At 52.7% G+C, this 17,305-nt stretch overlaps 7 protein-coding genes and 1 non-coding gene across 8 annotated transcripts; 3 read left to right on the top strand and 5 right to left on the bottom strand.

Moving 5' to 3' along the window:
* Positions 1-2,212: 2,212 nt before the first annotated feature.
* On the top strand, positions 2,213-3,613 carry N0V96_011321 (uncharacterized protein; the record flags this gene model as incomplete). Its single annotated transcript, XM_053192272.2, has 3 exons — positions 2,213-2,230; positions 2,288-2,539; positions 2,603-3,613. 3 exons carry the CDS (start codon positions 2,213-2,215, stop codon positions 3,611-3,613), a joined length of 1,281 nt encoding a protein of 426 aa, XP_053050436.2.
* A 686-nt stretch (positions 3,614-4,299) lies between these two features.
* On the top strand, positions 4,300-6,048 carry N0V96_011320 (uncharacterized protein; the record flags this gene model as incomplete). Its single annotated transcript, XM_065759240.1, has 4 exons — positions 4,300-4,668; positions 4,725-5,482; positions 5,545-5,663; positions 5,729-6,048. The coding sequence occupies 4 exons, from the start codon at positions 4,300-4,302 to the stop codon at positions 6,046-6,048; spliced, it is 1,566 nt and encodes a 521-aa protein (XP_065612137.1).
* A 236-nt stretch (positions 6,049-6,284) lies between these two features.
* Positions 6,285-6,379, bottom strand: N0V96_011319. The gene has a single exon. It is a non-coding gene; the product is annotated as a tRNA-Glu (tRNA).
* Positions 6,380-6,880: 501 nt separating this feature from the next.
* N0V96_011318 (uncharacterized protein) lies at positions 6,881-8,326 on the bottom strand (the record flags this gene model as incomplete). The annotated part of the gene is made up of 2 exons (XM_053192274.2): positions 6,881-8,198; positions 8,322-8,326. The coding sequence occupies 2 exons, from the start codon at positions 8,324-8,326 to the stop codon at positions 6,881-6,883; spliced, it is 1,323 nt and encodes a 440-aa protein (XP_053050438.2).
* Positions 8,327-9,577: 1,251 nt separating this feature from the next.
* On the top strand, positions 9,578-11,005 carry N0V96_011317 (uncharacterized protein; the record flags this gene model as incomplete). Its single annotated transcript, XM_053192275.2, has 5 exons — positions 9,578-9,649; positions 9,732-9,804; positions 9,869-9,878; positions 9,932-10,824; positions 10,875-11,005. The coding sequence occupies 5 exons, from the start codon at positions 9,578-9,580 to the stop codon at positions 11,003-11,005; spliced, it is 1,179 nt and encodes a 392-aa protein (XP_053050439.2).
* Positions 11,006-11,485: 480 nt separating this feature from the next.
* N0V96_011316 (uncharacterized protein) lies at positions 11,486-11,943 on the bottom strand (the record flags this gene model as incomplete). The annotated part of the gene is made up of 2 exons (XM_065759239.1): positions 11,486-11,538; positions 11,595-11,943. 2 exons carry the CDS (start codon positions 11,941-11,943, stop codon positions 11,486-11,488), a joined length of 402 nt encoding a protein of 133 aa, XP_065612136.1.
* Positions 11,944-14,599: 2,656 nt separating this feature from the next.
* ALT2_2 (alanine transaminase alt2) lies at positions 14,600-15,097 on the bottom strand (the record flags this gene model as incomplete). The annotated part of the gene is made up of 2 exons (XM_065759238.1): positions 14,600-14,801; positions 14,910-15,097. The coding sequence occupies 2 exons, from the start codon at positions 15,095-15,097 to the stop codon at positions 14,600-14,602; spliced, it is 390 nt and encodes a 129-aa protein (XP_065612135.1).
* A 108-nt stretch (positions 15,098-15,205) lies between these two features.
* Positions 15,206-16,454, bottom strand: N0V96_011314 (uncharacterized protein; the record flags this gene model as incomplete). Its single annotated transcript, XM_065759237.1, has 2 exons — positions 15,206-15,698; positions 15,805-16,454. The coding sequence occupies 2 exons, from the start codon at positions 16,452-16,454 to the stop codon at positions 15,206-15,208; spliced, it is 1,143 nt and encodes a 380-aa protein (XP_065612134.1).
* Between the last annotated feature and the right edge of the window lie 851 nt (positions 16,455-17,305).

Raw genomic sequence — 17,305 nt, 5'->3', positions numbered from 1 at the left:
CCTCGCTTTGCGCGTATGGACCCGCCGGAAATTCCGCCGTTAGCCCCATCATCCCACCTCAAACAGAGGCATTTTGGACACAGATGGCATTCGATCATCAAAAGAACCTTCGATCCGCGACTGTCAAAGATGTCAGATCTCGATGATTTCGACGAGGTTCATATATGTTTGAAGGATCCTTGGAAGTCACATGTGGTACAGAAAGTTGCATGCGCACATCCTTCGCAAGCTCTTCCCATCTTTGTTGGAACGAGCAGTTGCTCCATGATCGATCTACTTGCGAGACATGCCTCTATATAGTGTGTCTTTCCCAGTGATAAACGCCATGTGTAACTTTATTCTCAGTGAGTTTCTATCTTGAGAAATATCGACCCATGATGAGAGCTATATGTCAACTTTCAAGTTGCAAGAGTTGTGGTGAAGTGAAACCTTGCGGACGCCGCCATGCCGCAAAGATTTAGCACAGGACCATCTATCCCTTCCAAGCTTAGTCCGGCTAGTAATCGAGTCAGGTAGGTTCCTGCTCTTATCTCCGTCCCCATACGGACGTCCAGTAAAGAAACTACAATTCTGAGTCAGTACTTCATCTTGCATTTCTGGGAAGAAGTGTTGGAGAACGAGTGATCAATCAAAGACTCCCAATTAGTCAAATGTTGAACGTATCCCGGGAACGATTTCGGGTGTAACTCCGGCTTTGACGGATAGTGATCAATCCCCACTGAATGCCACCCTACCCCAGAGATCTAGCGGCATAAGTTTGCGGGGTGGCGGGGGTTAATGTCCAGCCAAGATCCTTCAAAACCCCCCGGAAACCCTACCTCTCAAATTCCGCCCTTTTTCTCTCGACCTCTTTTATCGTTCGATTATCATTCGACTGCTTCGCTCAAAGAAGCAGGTCCCAGAAAAAAAGAACGAAGAAAAGAAGAGAGCGGAAGGAGATCACGTGCTATCACCTTTTACTTTCAATTGGAACATGGATTCTCCAGAATCTCCCAGCTCAGTCGGCGGCGGTGACGGCCCGCAAGCCGGATCCCCCGGTTCTCAGAAGAGCGGAATTCCGAGTGCCCCAAAGACCCGGACCACTCGAGGGAAATACATTTCCAAGGCATGGTAAGAAAAAGACCCATCTTCGGGATTCCGACGTAAGCAGACGTTGGTTGCTGGTCTATACTGATTACGTTTCGAAAACCTTGCAGCTTTGAGTGCCGGAAAAGAAAGAGCAAGTGTAATGGCAAGAGCCCTTGTTTCCGTTGCGCTCGTCAAGCATTGACTTGTGGGTTGATCGATTCCTCCCATTGCCGATGCAGAGCGAGGAAAACTAATAGCTTGAGCCTTAGGTGCATACCCGGCCTCGAAGAAACCACGCAAAGACCGAGGGAATAGCGCGTAAGTCTATGGCTTGAAACAATCATGGTATTCTATTGACTAATTTTGTAGTGATACCGATGCACAGGCTATTCAGTCTCTAAGGGATCAAGTGGCTTCTCTGCAAGGAGGCCTGGATCAGTTGCGTCGGCACCAGTCTCAGCAGCCGTCGGAAAACCAGTCAAGCCCTCACCATTCTGAGGTTGCACCAACAGTGATCCAAGATCTCCCGGTCTCATTGGGTAATCCGGATGACCAGGTAGTGGACCCAGCACTTCAACCTGACCCCATTGTCGTGGACGTTGAATCCACTGCTAGCCAAGACGAGCCTCAACCATCCGCCAGTTACACCTTTAACATCAGCCTTGCAAGAACACATCTACGGGCACGGGGCATCGGCACCGCCGATCACGAGTCCGGCGGAATGCCCGGATCTGTCAATCCAACTCGCCCACCCTCCCCATCCATTCAAACAGCTTTTGGGTTAGACGTCGGGTCAATAGATCCTTTGTGGCTAATCAACGAGGAAGAAGCTGTACGGCTATGCAATGTGTATGAAGAAGAGATTGGAATTCAGTACCCCTTTCTCGACATTGGGTGGCTCATCGAACGAGTTCGAAGCCTTTACCATGCCATGAACAGCGGGTCTCGCCTTGGGTTTGCCTTTGCTGCAATCCCAGGGCCGACCATTATTGACCCTCAAGATCTAAGCTTGGTCAAGATGGTGCTATCAACTGCCTTGACAGTAGAAGCCGGGGGCTCAAGTCAACTTGGCAGGTCCCTATTCCTCGACGTGAGGAAATCCTCACACGATAAGCTATGGGAATCGGCGAGCATCAAGTCGACTATGCTCTATATTTTACTCGTAGGTGTCGCCTACAATGTGTTGAATGTGTCCGAGGTTGCTAACATATGCTTTCAGGCTGTTTATAGCTTCATGACTGGTGATGATTTGCAAGCTTGGAGGCTCGTCGGCATTGTTGCCCGATGGTGCTTAGAAATGGGCCTCCATCAGTCAGCAACTATCAGCAAAACTTTCAAGGATGCTGGGAAACGTAAGATGGCCATGCGGCTGTTCTGGTGTGTCTACACACTGGACCGGCGTTGGGGCTTTGGCGCAGGGTTGCCCTTCGTGATGCATAACTTCGATGTTGACCAGCAATTACCGGAACCTGTGAGTTACACAATATTCAGCTACAATTGCGAGAGAGATAGTTATTGACCTCTTCAACCACAGGATCAAGATGTTCCATATCTCAGAGCCATGGTTGAGTACAGTAGAATCGGCGACAAGGTTTGGGCGACATCGTACAATTCTGCAAGAGCAACAGGCGCCATCAGAGACGACGAAATCTCCTACCTGCTGTACCGCATAGACCAATGGTATGAAGACCTTCCGGAAGACTTGAGGCTTTCTTCAAATGAGCAGATGGCCAGCCCAAATGTAAACTCTACAACATCTAGAGGTCTTCAACGGCTGCAGGTCTTGCTTCATCTGCGAGCCAACCAAATGAAGATCCTTCTCCTTCAACCGTTCCTCCACTCAACATCCAGTCTCAAGTCCAACAAATCCAAGGTTCAGTCACTCGTCAACCTCGCTCAGGACACTATCCAGATGCTCGACTCTCTTAATAAATCAACAGACATCTACCAAAATCAACAAATGTGCTTCAACCATTTTCTTGTCTCCGCTCTCGGAGTCATCTTCCTGGTCGTTGCGCTGTCACCAACCGAACACGGCGCTTCAGTCCGCGATGAGTTCCACACCGCACTGGACTTGATCAGGGGTCTCAGTGCCAGGTCCTACGTCTCAAGTCGACTCTGGAGGAGAATAAGCGACCTGCGGCTCGCTTGGCGAAAGCTAGGATTGAATGCTCCTCAGTCTAGGGAAGCCAGAGAGCCAAGTACGCAGCAAGGTCACGCGCTGGTTACACCACCCACCTCATCTGGAGGGATGGACATCCCACCTGGAAGCGTGCCGACAGGTGTCGATGATGGGTTGCGCGGCCCAGAGCTTGATACATGGCCAGCAGGCTCCGGTGAGCCTTTCACGGAGGCTCAGATGGCGCAGGAGCTGAATGACTTTTTCAACTCGATAGATGGCGGGGGAGACTTTGGGATTCCTTTACCTGTTCTGGGTACCGACGGCGACGGCCTCGATCCAGAGAGAGGTCCCGAAGATGCGTTTCTCGTGGACGATATGAACGCCTCCATGGATGTGTCACACTTATTTGTAGATATGCTATAAAATGACATGATGTATTATGAACCATTCAACCTTTGGCCATCCTCTTGAATCATGATTGCGTGAAAGCTGCGGCATTTGTCGACTCCTCTGCTAATCTCGACCTCGTTACTATGCTTGATGTTGGCAAAGGTTAATCAACAAAATGATCACAGCGACAAATTGAGCAAGCGTCGTGTCTTTCTGTTGCTTGAGGAGCTTGGAGGGCATGAGACTCGGCTCGAGAGCCTGAAGCTGGCGATGGCTGCTCAGGATCTAGGCTCATTCCCGACCATTTCTCTCCAAGCCCCTGAATTCACAACTTTCCCCTCGTGCGGAAGGCATAATACCATAATCACTACGGACAATGATTCCGATCAATGCCCGCATCTCTCCACCTCCAATTACTCCGTCAAACCCCACGTCATAGTGTGACCTGTGCGGCCTCCGCGCGACACCGGGACGCGGGGGCGGAATTTGGAACTGGTATTCCGACACCAAACCATCGTCTCGGGACCCCGCGATTTGGCTCAGGCCAAGGACAGGACAAATCGCGGGGAACTGTGAATTCTAATGGGAGATTTCCGCCCAATGAGTTATCTTACATTATAAATGAATTTGCTCATCTAGTCTGTCGTTGTCATCAAAATCAACAAAGTCAACGACCTCAATCAGCAATCACAGTCTGCGCCCTGTACATCCTGCCCATCATGCTCGTCGCAGAACTCGTACAAGGCCTCGTCCACGAGGCAACTCACCGACCGACCGAGTTCCTCGCCAAATTTCTGGGCGTCGCGGTGTTGGTGTACTTCATCGCAAACGAAGTCGTCAGATCGAAAGCTCGTCTTCCCGCTTGGCATGGCCCAAAGGGACTCCCCGTCATAGGCAACCTGCACCAGCTTGGCGGTAATGCCTCGCAGGTGTACAAGGACTGGGCCAAGGAGTTTGGTGCCGTTTATCAGGTCCAGCTGGGCAACCTGCCTGTTTTGGTTGTGAACACCGCTGCTGCGGCCAAGGTCATGTTTGGAAACAACTCGCAAGCGACTGCCTCACGACCAGAGCTCTACACTTTCCACAAGGTTTGTTAGATCGTCTAATCGAATTGAGACTGGTATCCCTAACATTCACGCTCTAGATCGTTGCCAACACTGCTGGCACCACTATTGGCACATCCCCCTACAATGAGTCTCTTAAGAGAAGGAGAAAGGGCGCAGCATCCGCCCTGAACCGCCCATCCATTGAGACTTACATCCCCCACCTGGATCTCGAGACAAGAGACTTCCTCAAAGACGCTCTCAACTACGGCAAGGCAGGCAAAGTCACCGTCGACCCCCTGCCCCTGGTCCAGAGACTCAGCTTGTCACTGGCAGTGACACTGAACTGGGGCATGCGATTCCCAAGCCACGACGACGGACTCTTCAAGGAAATCACGACAGTTGAGGGCGAGATCAGCCGCACCAGGAGCGTCACGGACAATATGCAGGATTACATCCCCCTACTCCGCTACAACCCCTTCTCAGCAGGGAAGCGCCACGCCGTCGAGATGAGAATCCGCCGCGACAAGTACCTATCCAAGCTCAACGGCGACCTGGAGGAGAAGATTCGCAACGGAACGCATGAGCCGTGTATCCAGGCCAACGTTATGCTCGACGAGGAGGCTAAGCTCAACAACGTCGAGTTGACATCGATCAGTCTCACCATGCTTTCTGCCGGCTTCGAGACGTTTACTGCGGTATCGACGTGGGGCATTGGGTTCTTGGCAACGCACCCCGAGATTCAGCAAAAGGCTTTTGAGGCGATTAGAAAGACGTACGACGAGGGAAACCCGTTGTGTGATGCGCATGATGACCAGACTATTCCCTACCTCCGCGCTTTGGTACGCGAATGCTTGAGGTATGACTTCGATATGGCATTCTCGACAATCTGCGACGTTTGACTGACTTTTTTTTTCTCAGATTCTTCACCGTCCTCCGCCTCTCACTGCCTCGTGCTACGAACAAGGAGTTCATGTACGAGGGTAAGCTGGTACCAAAGGGCACCGTAGTCTTCTTGAACTCTTGGGCTTGCAACATGGGTCAGTCTCTACTCCCAGATTGGGAATTAAATGTATTCAGACACACGAAACTGACTCTTCCTCAGATGGCGACCTCTGGCACGATCCCGAGGTCTTCCGCCCCGAGCGCTGGCTGGAGAACCCCGAAGCACCCATGTTCACCTACGGCATGGGCTACCGCATGTGTGCCGGAACCATGCTGGCCAACCGCGAACTGTACATCACCTTCCTCCGCATGTTGGCCAGCTTCGAGCTGTCGTCAACGGACAAGATCGACACTGATCCCATCACCGGCGCTGCTGATCTGACCAACCTGATTATCACCCCAGGCTCCTACAAGGTCACCTTCACCCCTCGCAACGAGTCCGCCCTGAGAGCCGCTCTGGAGACTGCGGTCGAGCACTGATTTTGAGTTATCTGGCATTAGATACCTGAGATACGGGGGATACTAGTCTGTGATAGGGGCGTAGGATGAATGACAAGAATGGAATACCAATCCACTATGGAACGAAGACTGAAGTATTACGATTCGGGACGGAGCCATGCATTGATTGACAAAATGGGAGAAAGTTGGGCCAAAGTCTGGCAACCCATCTATGTATACAATAGGTTAAAAGAAAAGCGAAAAAGATTGTCTCGACATTCCGAAACCGAGAATCGAACTCGGGGCTATGCCTAACCTCTCGCTCGTGGGAGCTCATGAGAGGGCATCATGTTGGCCACTACACCATATCGGATTGCTTGATGCTGAATTCGCTCAGGATTGGATTCTTACCTCGCAGACTGGGAAGCGGAGTTGTGAGAGCGCGATGGGGTTCGCATGAAGACATGAAAAATTATTTGTATGGCTTGTGGGACGGTGGGTCAACTCCATGAAGCCATTACAGGGCGAGACCTGTCTCTGAGATGAGGTGGTGGGGAACGAAAGGTGTGGATAGACTAAAAACGGAAAAGGTCTGGTATTTTGAGGTAGAGGGAAATTTTGGCGATGGGGGTGAGAGATTTGTCGGGTTTGGAGGCCGAATTGAGTTGTTTGGATGTGTTGTGCTACGAATTCCTCCAAGGAATCGCACCACAGTTCATGATGGTAGTGACCTGACATGCTGATGTTAAAATGCTTCCCTCGGCATTTTGACAAGGTGCCTTATTGGCAGGTTCCGAAGGTCCAATCAGCGGGAAAGCATTCAAGGATATTTAAATCAGTCAGTCGGCTAGTCCTAGTTGTCCTCTATTGAGAGTTATTCGACTGCCGTCACGTAATGATGGTCAATGTCCCCTTGAGGATTGATGCATACACCAGGCCCCCCGTGGTCGACTCTTCCATACACATACGCTGCTTCAAGCTCAGTTTCTTCGCCGCTGAGTGCGTCAATTGCGCCAAAGTCATGGAGAACCCCGGAAGCACTGTACGAACATTGCTCCTTTCCACCCACGAGATGCACCGAAGCCTGGAGCAAGAACCTGTACGCATCGTCCGTCGTGTCAACGCCTGCCTCTAAAACCACTTGGATTGTCTGAGTTCCGCGAGGCGCAGGCGGGATGCAATCCAACCTGAGAACGAGTACTTCGTCGTTCTTTCTCGCATCTGGCAGCTCGCCCTGGAAGACTGGTATGACGACCCTCGTCTGTCCGTCCACTGTCGTGGTGAAGGTCATGGCCTGAGTACTCGGAAGTATTGTGTACCGCTGAAACACCCGATGCGCCTCGCCTCCGATGATCTCGAGAAGGACAGATCGTGGGTTCACCTCAAGCGTACCGACTAGGTCGCCATGTCTTCCGCGTCCACAGACATTCTCGGCAAAGACAGCGGCGCCAAACGTGACAACTTCGTCGTAGTCCCACATGCCTAGTATCAAGCGAAGGCTTCCTGGGTAGTCGAAGATCGTAGAGGTTCTGTTACCGAAGAAGTTCTCTACCATGGATCTTGACTGTTTCGGTTCCGTGTAGCCTCCCACAATGAGGACTTTTGAGATGTCGTTGCTGGAGAGATTCGCGCTTTCGATAACCTGGCCCAGAAGGGGTAGAGTCTTCTCGAGTGTCTCCATCTCAGTTGCGTCGAATATCGAGCTCCCTCCCAATTGCTTTTTCTGCATCAATTCGCCCACCTCTTTTCCAAGCTGGTGATCACTGACACTAGCCAGACATTCAAACACACCTGCATCAACCTCAAAGAAAGATACCTCAAAGGTTTCTCTCCCTAGGTCATAAACAATGAAGTTGAACTCGTCGTCCAGCTTGTCTATGCCGAGCCCAATAGCAGCGGCGGTTGGCGCGTTCATCATGCGAAGTACTTCTATTCCAATGGAAACCCCAGCTTCCGTGATTACATTGCGTTCTTCTCTTGTGAAATATTGCGGCACAGTCACGACTGCCTGTTCGATGGGTCCAAGTGTCCAGGCTTCGGCCACCTTCTTGAGTTTCCAGAGGGCTTCGATTACCGAGTCTCTAAATATGTGAGCTTCATGAGGATTTGCGCTGAATCCAACGTGAGGGATTGGATGCTTGATGGTCCGATGTAGGAAGTACTCGGGCTCGGTGACATCGCAGGCCATAACACTGATGGAAGTCAGCACTCACCACCATCAAAGAGAGCGCTGCAGGCCATGGTCTGACCTGTAATCGAACAGAGCACTTGAAAGACTTGGATCACTTTGCGCATGATGTCCCAACTCATATGACCCCATGATTGTGAAGCCTGAAGTACAATCTGTTGTTAGTCCTACTATCTAGAAGTTCCATGGCGAGCTTACTCTGGCCATCAAGCGGTATTCTCCTGGCACCACGTTGAATCTTGCCCACGCTTGCATATGAAGGTCCGAGGCTCTTCATAACACAACTTCAATTAATCACAGCGCCCATGAGTGCTTTGAAGCTCTGGCGGGGCACTCACAATGGACATGAAGCCAGACTTACACGCATCCTCCCAGTCATTGACCTCGAATGCGGATGTACCGGAGCATGCTAGCGATAGAGACAATATGAAAACACTGAGTAGACCAAAGCCCGTGGCTCTATGTCGTTCTGAAGAAGACGGCATCTCAATCAGCTTCCCGTTCTTGTGATGTGTCGGACTGTCGTGAGTGCATAGGAATTGGAGGATGGCAAACGCCTGCGGCAATGGACGCGATGGTGGCCTGGCCTTGCTTCGAGGAGGGTCATGAGGCCACTCTAGCTTCTACTGATCTTGCGGCAGAAAACATGTCCTCTTTGTACAGGGAGTTATGGCCGTCGTGGCCTGTTGTTGGCGGCAGCAGCTGGGTGCTTACTGAGCTGACCAGAATATCCCACGCTAGCTCGTATTGCTGACTTCGGTAGGCTACATCTCTTGGTGCTCAAGCTGGGATCGAACACGCATCCCAGTCTGATCTGACCTCCCGCCCTAGAGAGGCGCCTGCTGGTTGTGGCTAACGATTTTGAGATGTCATCTTCCCCTTGAGGATTTGATCAGCCTAAATCCGCAGACGAAGAGGTACCAATGCTGGAGCTCTTTGAAGATACCGCACTCTCAGCAAAGAATTCTTGACGATGCTCTCTTGTAGATGTCGATGCGACCGATGGCGTCCCTTCTACCTGGCAAGGAGCACCTTGCTACAAATACCGTGGTTCGTCGCGATTGGTGTGAGTGCATGTTGTTGGACAAGGGACGATGCTGAGAACCTGAGACGAAGTTGCCCTGCTCGCTCCCCGAAACGCTTGAAGAGTACGTAGTACAAGTACCAGGCCACACCAAGCCCACCCGGCCCCAGCCGTCATCAGCCGCCCCACCACGGGCTCCTTATCGCTCCCGCAGCTCCGATAAGGCTCTCAACGACAGCGGGAGCCAGCCCTCTTCCGTCATCTTCACTCCTTCAAGTCGCACTCTTCCCAAGCTACACCTCCAAGGCTGTCACCATTCCCAGAGCTGAGCCAGCAAGCATGACGAACGCACGATCGGAATGACTGATCCCACGTACACAGTCTTCGTCAGACTGCCCATTCTGCGGGGCGGGTTCACGGATCCCCCTCCGGTGAGCCCATGAGTCCATCCGCCCATAGCCGTCCGGGTGCCTATAGCCGCGGGACCGACACTAATGCGACTCCACGATGCAGGTCAACTGGGATTCCGCCAAGGACGATGTGCTATGGAACATCATCTCTGGCGCAACCAAACAAGAGATTGACTGTAAGTTCTGGCTAGCATTTTGAGCCCCCAAGCTTCTGAACATTGCTAACTTGGTTGTGTATAGGGAATGAACTGTAAGTCTTTCCGAGGAACCGGAACCACGCCATCAAGCTCACTCATTACCCAGAGCCGCACATTTCGATGTGACTGTCGACTTCCTTCTCCAGCAAGTAGCCTACTTGACCGAACGGCACACTGCGCAGCTTCGAGCCCAGGTCCGGAAAGCTGCCGCTGCCGCCAAGGGCTCCTCTGCTCCATCCCCCGTTCCTGGCGCCGAGCCACACACCCACCAACGAACTGTCTCCGCGCTATCCATCCGACGCGACTCACCGCTCCCCCGAACCGATACAAGCACACCAGCGACGCCCATAACGAGCTCTCTCCGGCCGAACATCACACGAAATGCCTCCTCAGGTACGATAACACGCAACCTGGGCGGCGGTTCTACGACCCGCCAGAGCAAGCCCGCTACTTCGCGGCCATCCAACGACAATCAGCGACGTCGCCTATCATCGCTCCCTATCCAGAGTACTCCCAGGAGCCCAGAACCGACTTCGCCTGACGCCGACGAGCTAAGCTCGCCGACCTCCTCGGATGATGAGTCCAGCCCAGCGCAATCGCGCATCATTCGTCGTCCACCTCGCTTCCAGCAGCGCGACGGACCGACTGATCTCGAAGACGAAGATGAAGACACCGAGCCTGCTTTTCTCCAATACAAACCACAATCATCCAACACATCAGCACAAGACATGGGCTCTACTTTGCGGGGCGACCCTCGACACGCCCGACGGACGCCGAAAGGCAAGGAGAAGATTCACCACTCCGAGACATCAGATTCGTCAACGAGTTCGCCAGCCATGGTATCCAGGGGCCCCTCGACAGGGGAGAGACGCCCAACTGGCCCCCTCTCTCCGCGGCGCCCGGCCGAGCTGTCTGGCAAGAGCCCAAGCAGAAAGGGGTACTCGCGAGACGGAAGCGACGGCACTCCGAGCATGGGCAGCAGCTTCAGTGACTTAGATGGTAAGCTCCGCAATGAATTATTAGTTATGAGCAGTGCTAATTGCCAGTAGACGCCTCTGTAACACAATCTGCTCTCGAGGAGGCCCTCGCGAGTAAGATGCAAGATGGCGGCATCGGGAGCAGATTCAGCATCAGCCAAGCGTTTAGAAGCCGCTATATGCCCAAACCTGGTCAACAGTAGCAGCATGTGCATCAGATTTTGATTTATGGTAGAGTATGAATCGGTTGGGTCGAGAAGCATTCCTGGCGTTTAGGTAAGATCACGAAGCGGGTCAGAATGCCCATTTTTGCTCAGTCTATCATGGTTGTTGGAATAGGACTTGGCGTTTAATACAATTCAGTTTATGGACGTGTTCAATTTGACGATTCGAGCCTCTTCCTACTCCAAAGACTGACATGTCTATCCAGCACACGCAGCACACCACTTCAGAGAAGAGGTCGGGGGCGCGCTCATCTTGCCTCGTCCGCGTAAGAACAAAACAGGCTCTATGTGCTTTAGGGATATGCTGATTCTAATTCATCTTACAGTCGCCTCTAAAGCCATCAAAAATGGCACCTCGCCTTGGCCCAAATATCGCGGCAGACCAGGGACAATACAGTTGAGACTTAATACCAAAAAACCCAAATAATGGCGCGGTGTCCAACGACTATCTCCCGAAGCTTATGATCGCACCCTTTCTTGGGTGCGCATTTCGTGGCTCTCGCCTCTCTCAGCTTCACGACAGTCAACATATGGACGCCCTGGGCCACCATGAATAGAAACAACTTACCATCCGACTCATCCGTCTTCGCCCCTTCATAAGGGTCCCACGTCTTTTTCCTCGCCGGGAGCGGTTTCGTCACCACTTTCCCTCCTCCTCCTTGGAACAGTCCGTCTTCGCCTTTCTGGTGCCTCGTCTCGTGCAGCCGGTGTTCGTCGTCGTCGTCGTCGTCAACCCTCTCGCCATGCTCCGCCCGACGCCTCTTGGCCTTGTGTGTACGGTAAAAGAAGAGTGCCCCCACGACGCCGATGAAGACGGTCACGGTGCCGATGATGGCTCCGATCTCGCCGGCCGTGAGAGCTCGGGGCGGCGGCGCTGGTTGAGGGCCGGTGCGGCTGTCCCCTTCGTAGAAAGACATGGCTTGCGGCTAAAGGGGTGAGGGAGGAAGGTGTGCGTTGTGTTCTGTGTTTTGCCCGTTTGAACGGCAGAGACGCTCAGATGGCCCAGTCTAGGGAGCGTGGGCTGCGGGAGAGGCGTTCGATGGCGGTCCGGGGATGGAAGGGGGAAGGGCCGGCAATCATGGATCGAGACGGGAGCTGTGTCAAGGGCGGGCGGACGTCCTGGAGCTTCTTGCGTACACGGGTAATCCGTGAGTTTGGTGAAGCAGGACCAGGAATCCGGGAATCTTGTAGGAATGAAGGATTGTCCTGGGAGAAACCAACGCACGCTCCTTCTTCGTCCCACGGCAGTTGAAATTGTAGAATCAAGAAAGAAGTGGCAGACTACAGTTCCTTGTGGACGACGATCCTGTTAAGTTGGCCTCTCCGTCCATGTCTCTCATCTACCCTGGCTTTCTTACTGTACCTACGCGGGAACCCGTACGTAGCTTCTCGCCCCCTTTCTCGGTAGGAGGGGGGGGGGGGGGTGAGGGAGTCTGGTCTCATCCATCTGCGGTTTACCCCTTCATCTTTGCTTCTGTCGCCAACGACGGACCGGCTTGGGGAAACCTCACCGAATGGGCACCTATCTTCCTGCGGCTAACCGAAACGGCACTCCCGTCTGGTGGTCAGTCGTTTGTGCGGCTCTAGATTGCGGTGTTTGTCTACTAACAAACAGAACGTATCTTTTCAGTGCCTGGTAAGGACTCTATCACTCTGGTTCATTTCTCGACTCTCTCTCTCTCCCCCTCTAGAGCCTTGGTAGAGAAAACGTGACAAACAGAAATGTAGATCGCGTTGGAAGAAGAAATATGTTGGTTTGCTTGCTTCCCAAAGGGGCATGTAAGAGGTGTTGAAGCATGGGTGTCCACCTCCCTTTCCGCAACCCAACAATAACCTTAGATCTCGTCCGTTGCGCCATTTCCACCTTTCCCTTCTCCATCATATATTCGTAGACCCCCGGGCTGTTTGTGTTTGCTAGTGAAGATACTAACGCCTTGCCTTCTCTTGTCTCGCTCCGGCGGCACGATGAAACTGGCGGTCTTGGGTGGAGGTCTTCCATGTACCGAACAAAAGGTCCTCGAGTCTCGACCTTCACCGAGAGCTTTCAAAGTCTTGAGCACAAATCCAACTCGATGAAAACCAGACGGAAAGACACACGAAAACCCTTCTTTGTTGTCAGGATGCGCAATATCGAATAAGCTCCCCTTCATCCTGTGATCTCCCAACTTGGAGCAAGAGATCTGAGTGAGAGCTGTCGAGTCGGCTACACGCATCGACGTTCCCGGTGCCACGAGACAGGTTGAACCTCATGAGCCAGCTTCTCCTCCTCTCCCAGAACGGGGGCCCCGTCACTGTCCAAATTCGAAAGCTCACTCCCGCTTGTCATCTCCCTCTAGCCCGTCACGCAACGAGACACAATCGGGTCTACCTAACCCTTGCACGAATACGCCGGTTCCCGTACATGTCTAACACGAACGAAAGCCCGTCGTTTTAATGACTCGTTGAGCGAAGGAGTTTCGGTTGAAATCATCATGGTCCCCAGGAAAACAGTTCGAGGGAGAAACACCGGTTCAGAGGATGAGATTGAGATTGAGATTGGCCATCTACGTTTTCTTATTCCTCGACCAGGGGTCAAGGCGGTGGGCTTGAGACATGACTTTGGTTGCTGCAAGCCCTTGCATCCGCAAACTCGCCGACCGCACATCCTGCCAAGGCGTGACCAACATTAGCATGGAACTTTTTCTTCCCTAAGCCCAATCGTGCTGGTGATAGACGACGAACTGAGACTCTTTTTTTCATTAATTTCTCGCTTCCAGAAGACATGTAATATGCACAACGGTGCCACCAGAATCACTCCCCTCCACCAATCTGCACAATGCGACGCAACTTTGATCACTGTTCATCGCTCCTTCTGAGACGAATGAGAAAGCAGATGGTGTGTGAGAGATCCAGCATGTCACCGGTGCGTCCAATCTGCGGGTGTATCGTGCAGGTCGGTGGTATCGTGGTATCTGGGGTCGAACCAGTGCGCGACGCATCTTTTCCAGTCGTTGGCTGCATTGCCGGGGTTGTGAGATGCAGGCGAGATACCTGCATGCCGCGCTGTCACTTTTCGAGGGCTCCTGGTGCTGCGAGATCTTTGACAGGTTGGGTGGGCGTCTTGGGCCGACTGAAGCCCCCGTCCGATTGCGTTGACACTCTTGGCAGTCGTTTGCGTGGTTGCTCAAGGTGATACGTTGAGGAATGTGACAATGGTCGATGAAGCAAATGTGGTGTTCTTCCTTTTAACGACTCAGAATCTAAACGAAATGTACCAACTTTGGAACAGAAAAACGATCGATGTGAAAACAATAAGAATGGAAGTTGACGACAGACGTTGGGTCGGATCTGAAGAACAGGCACATAGAAATTCGAGTGTACTTAACGGGTGAGTGTAGGAAACCCATTTCTGACCATGGCTCGATTCGGCTGCAGCTCTCACAGCAAAGGGGCAACATACACAAATGTAATACTTAAGAAATGACTCCATCGGCATGTCAAGTTTCTTCATGGAAAAGAGTTTTCTCTGCAGTTTCCTCTACAATGACGTCCAACCCACCCATCTACACCAGCCTTCCGTATCATCAGCGGATTCTAAGCCGGCGTAAAGCTCAACAAGACATCATGAGGCAGTTTCGTTGTGATGCCCACAGTCTGCAACATGGGCCTCTCATCCCTCGGTTGGATGTCCTTGAAAGTCTGCAAGATCCTCACCACAAAGTAACTCATCTGCGTCAGCGCAAACTGCTGCCCAATGCAAATCCGCGGACCGCCGGAGAAGGGGAGATAATCCCATCTGTAGAGTTGAGTTTCGTCCAGTCAGCAAAAGCCTGTTATCAATAAAAGAAACAAACCCAGGTTTGGAATATGATCAAAAGGGGACGGAAGGGGTGCATAAACTTACGACGGCCGCATCTCCTCCCAGCGCTCGGGGCGGAACTCATCAGCGTCCTCGCCGTACAGATCCTTTCTCCGATGAAGACAGAACAGAGACCACCGCACAGCTGTGCCTTTCGGGATGAAGACGGGCGATTTCCCATCGGGCCCTCCACCGACAGGTAGCGTCGTATCCCGCGCCGTGCCGCGCGACATGCTCGCAACAGTCGGGTACAATCTCAAGACTACGTAAGACGCATCGCACCGTCAGCACTCTATCCCAAAGTCCCATCCCTTCCTCTCAGACAACAGATGGGTAAAAACTCACTTTCCTTGAGCACCATGTTCAGGTACTTCATATCCTTCATCTCCTCCCACGTAGGCCTCCTCCCCCTCCAAAGCCTCCACCTCGCCCCTCAACCTCCTCACCACGTCCCCCCTCCTCGCCAGGATCCAAAACAGCGCGGACAGCGTCGAAGCCGTGGTATCACGCCCCGCGAGGATCATGGAGAGCAGCTGCGCGCGGATGTAGTCTGGCGTCATGCCGGGCTTCCCAATCATCTCGTTGAGGAACACGTAGCCCCGTTCGGGGTCCTGCTTCTTTTCCGGGTCGGCCTCCCGGATGTTGCGAATGTAGTTGTCGCAGAAGCCGTGGATCTTCTTCAGGCCTTCATCCCACTTCTTGTCGTTGTCGAGGAAGGTGAGCAGGCCGAGGCGGGAGCGGATGGCGGAACGGGTGGTGATATATTCAAAGGTCGAGGTGAAGTCGCGGGCTTCTGGTGACGGCGTTGTGAGCATGTTGGTGGAGTGTCCGAACCTGGAGAGGTATCGTTAGTATGTCTGTATCTCACTCGCCAAGTCTATCTCTTTGGAGTACTCACATAAAGTCAGTCGCCGAGTCCATCGTCATCATATACAACAACGCCTGCAAATCCACCGTAGCCCCATCCTTGGGAATATTCCCAATAAGATCCCCAACATGCGTCTCAAAACAATTCAAATCCGCAATCTGATTCCTCACAAAACTAGGCCTCATCATCGCCCTAGCACCATGCCACACCTCCCCGTTGGCCGAGAAAATCGCATCCTCCCCCAAAATCGGCAGTACCGCCTCCCGCCTTGGCCCAATAATAGGAAAGGCCTCAAACGACGTCGCCAGAATCGCTTTCAGATTCTCCGGCTCGCTCGTCATGAGCACCCACCCGCCGGGCGTCTTGACCCACCAAGTATTTCCCAGTGCGCCAAAGACGTCCTGCCACCACTCAAGGAGCTTGTGCTCCTTTTGCCGGGCGAGCGAGGCGCGGATCCAGTCGGTGCCGAGTATCGGGTCCTTGTGCGGGTACGTGGGCGCGGGGCCGCAGCGGAGGGCCTTCATTTTGAAGAGGTACCATGCTTGCTTGTATAAGATGAGGGCTGGGAGGATGAGGAGCGTTGCGAGGAGCGGGCTGGCGAGGGTGTGGTTTGCTGTGAGGTGTGAGCCGTGTGACCAGGTGAAGTACTTCTCTGCCAGTGTCCAGAGGATGTAGGCCCCGAGGGCGGCTGATGAAGCCGCATAGAGGTATTCTCGCGCCATGTTGATTCAGTGTGTTGTGTGAGAAGGTTCAATCGTCTCTTAGAAGGTGAGGTGAGGTGAAGGTCCTGGTCTTGTATCTACACAGCTTTGCTACCCCTCAACGCTTTTGAATAGGACTGAATCGCAGCGAAAGCTCACGCACGTTTCCAAAGTCCGTGCCGGTTTGTCCGATAGAAAGCCGGTACAACATCAGACGGAAAAGATCTCCGACTATAACGTCGCCCAGGGTTTCCCTCTTCCAAAAGAAAAAGTGACCCAGTTTGTTAGGATTTCGCTTTCGGTGCGGAGTAGTCCACAAGATAAAGTAATCAGTAATCCTAAAAGGACTAAAACTTAAATTTTACCTAGGCACATGTAGGCTGGCCAGAGTCGCATATCTTATACACAAAGTCTCCATCAGAGACATGCCCATCCCATGTGCGTGCGTCCAGCGGGGAGGCGCAAGTCCGCAGAATGATGTAACATCGCCATCTCGTAGAAGGTAACGTATGGATATCCCCGGTGATTTGATTTCCCCTCTTCCCCCATCTCTAGAAACCAGACCTAAGCTAGCCCTCGACATAATATCTTAGTGCCCACCAGTGCCACCCACTTCCAAGAGCGGCAGTTTGGCTCAACTAGCACCGCTAGGAACCTTTCACACGGGAGCGCTACGCTACGGCCACCAAGCTAGCTCTCGACCCCTCCAATCTCGCTGCCTGTATAGTAAGTAGTCTGTACAAATAGCCTACTGAAGTAACAGTCGTGTTAATCCCCCCGCAAAACGGCATCGAGAGCAACGACCATCAACTTCTGATGAAACGAAATGGCCATGCAGGACTGATCACCAATTCGCTCCTTCCTCTTCAGTA

This window comes from Colletotrichum fioriniae (assembly GCF_027942845.1).
Source record: "Colletotrichum fioriniae strain IMI 355084 chromosome Unknown scaffold_17, whole genome shotgun sequence".
Taxonomy (NCBI): domain Eukaryota; kingdom Fungi; phylum Ascomycota; class Sordariomycetes; order Glomerellales; family Glomerellaceae; genus Colletotrichum; species Colletotrichum fioriniae.
The sequence above is the reverse complement of the archived record's forward strand: the minus strand, read 5'-3'. Positions and strand labels throughout refer to the sequence as shown.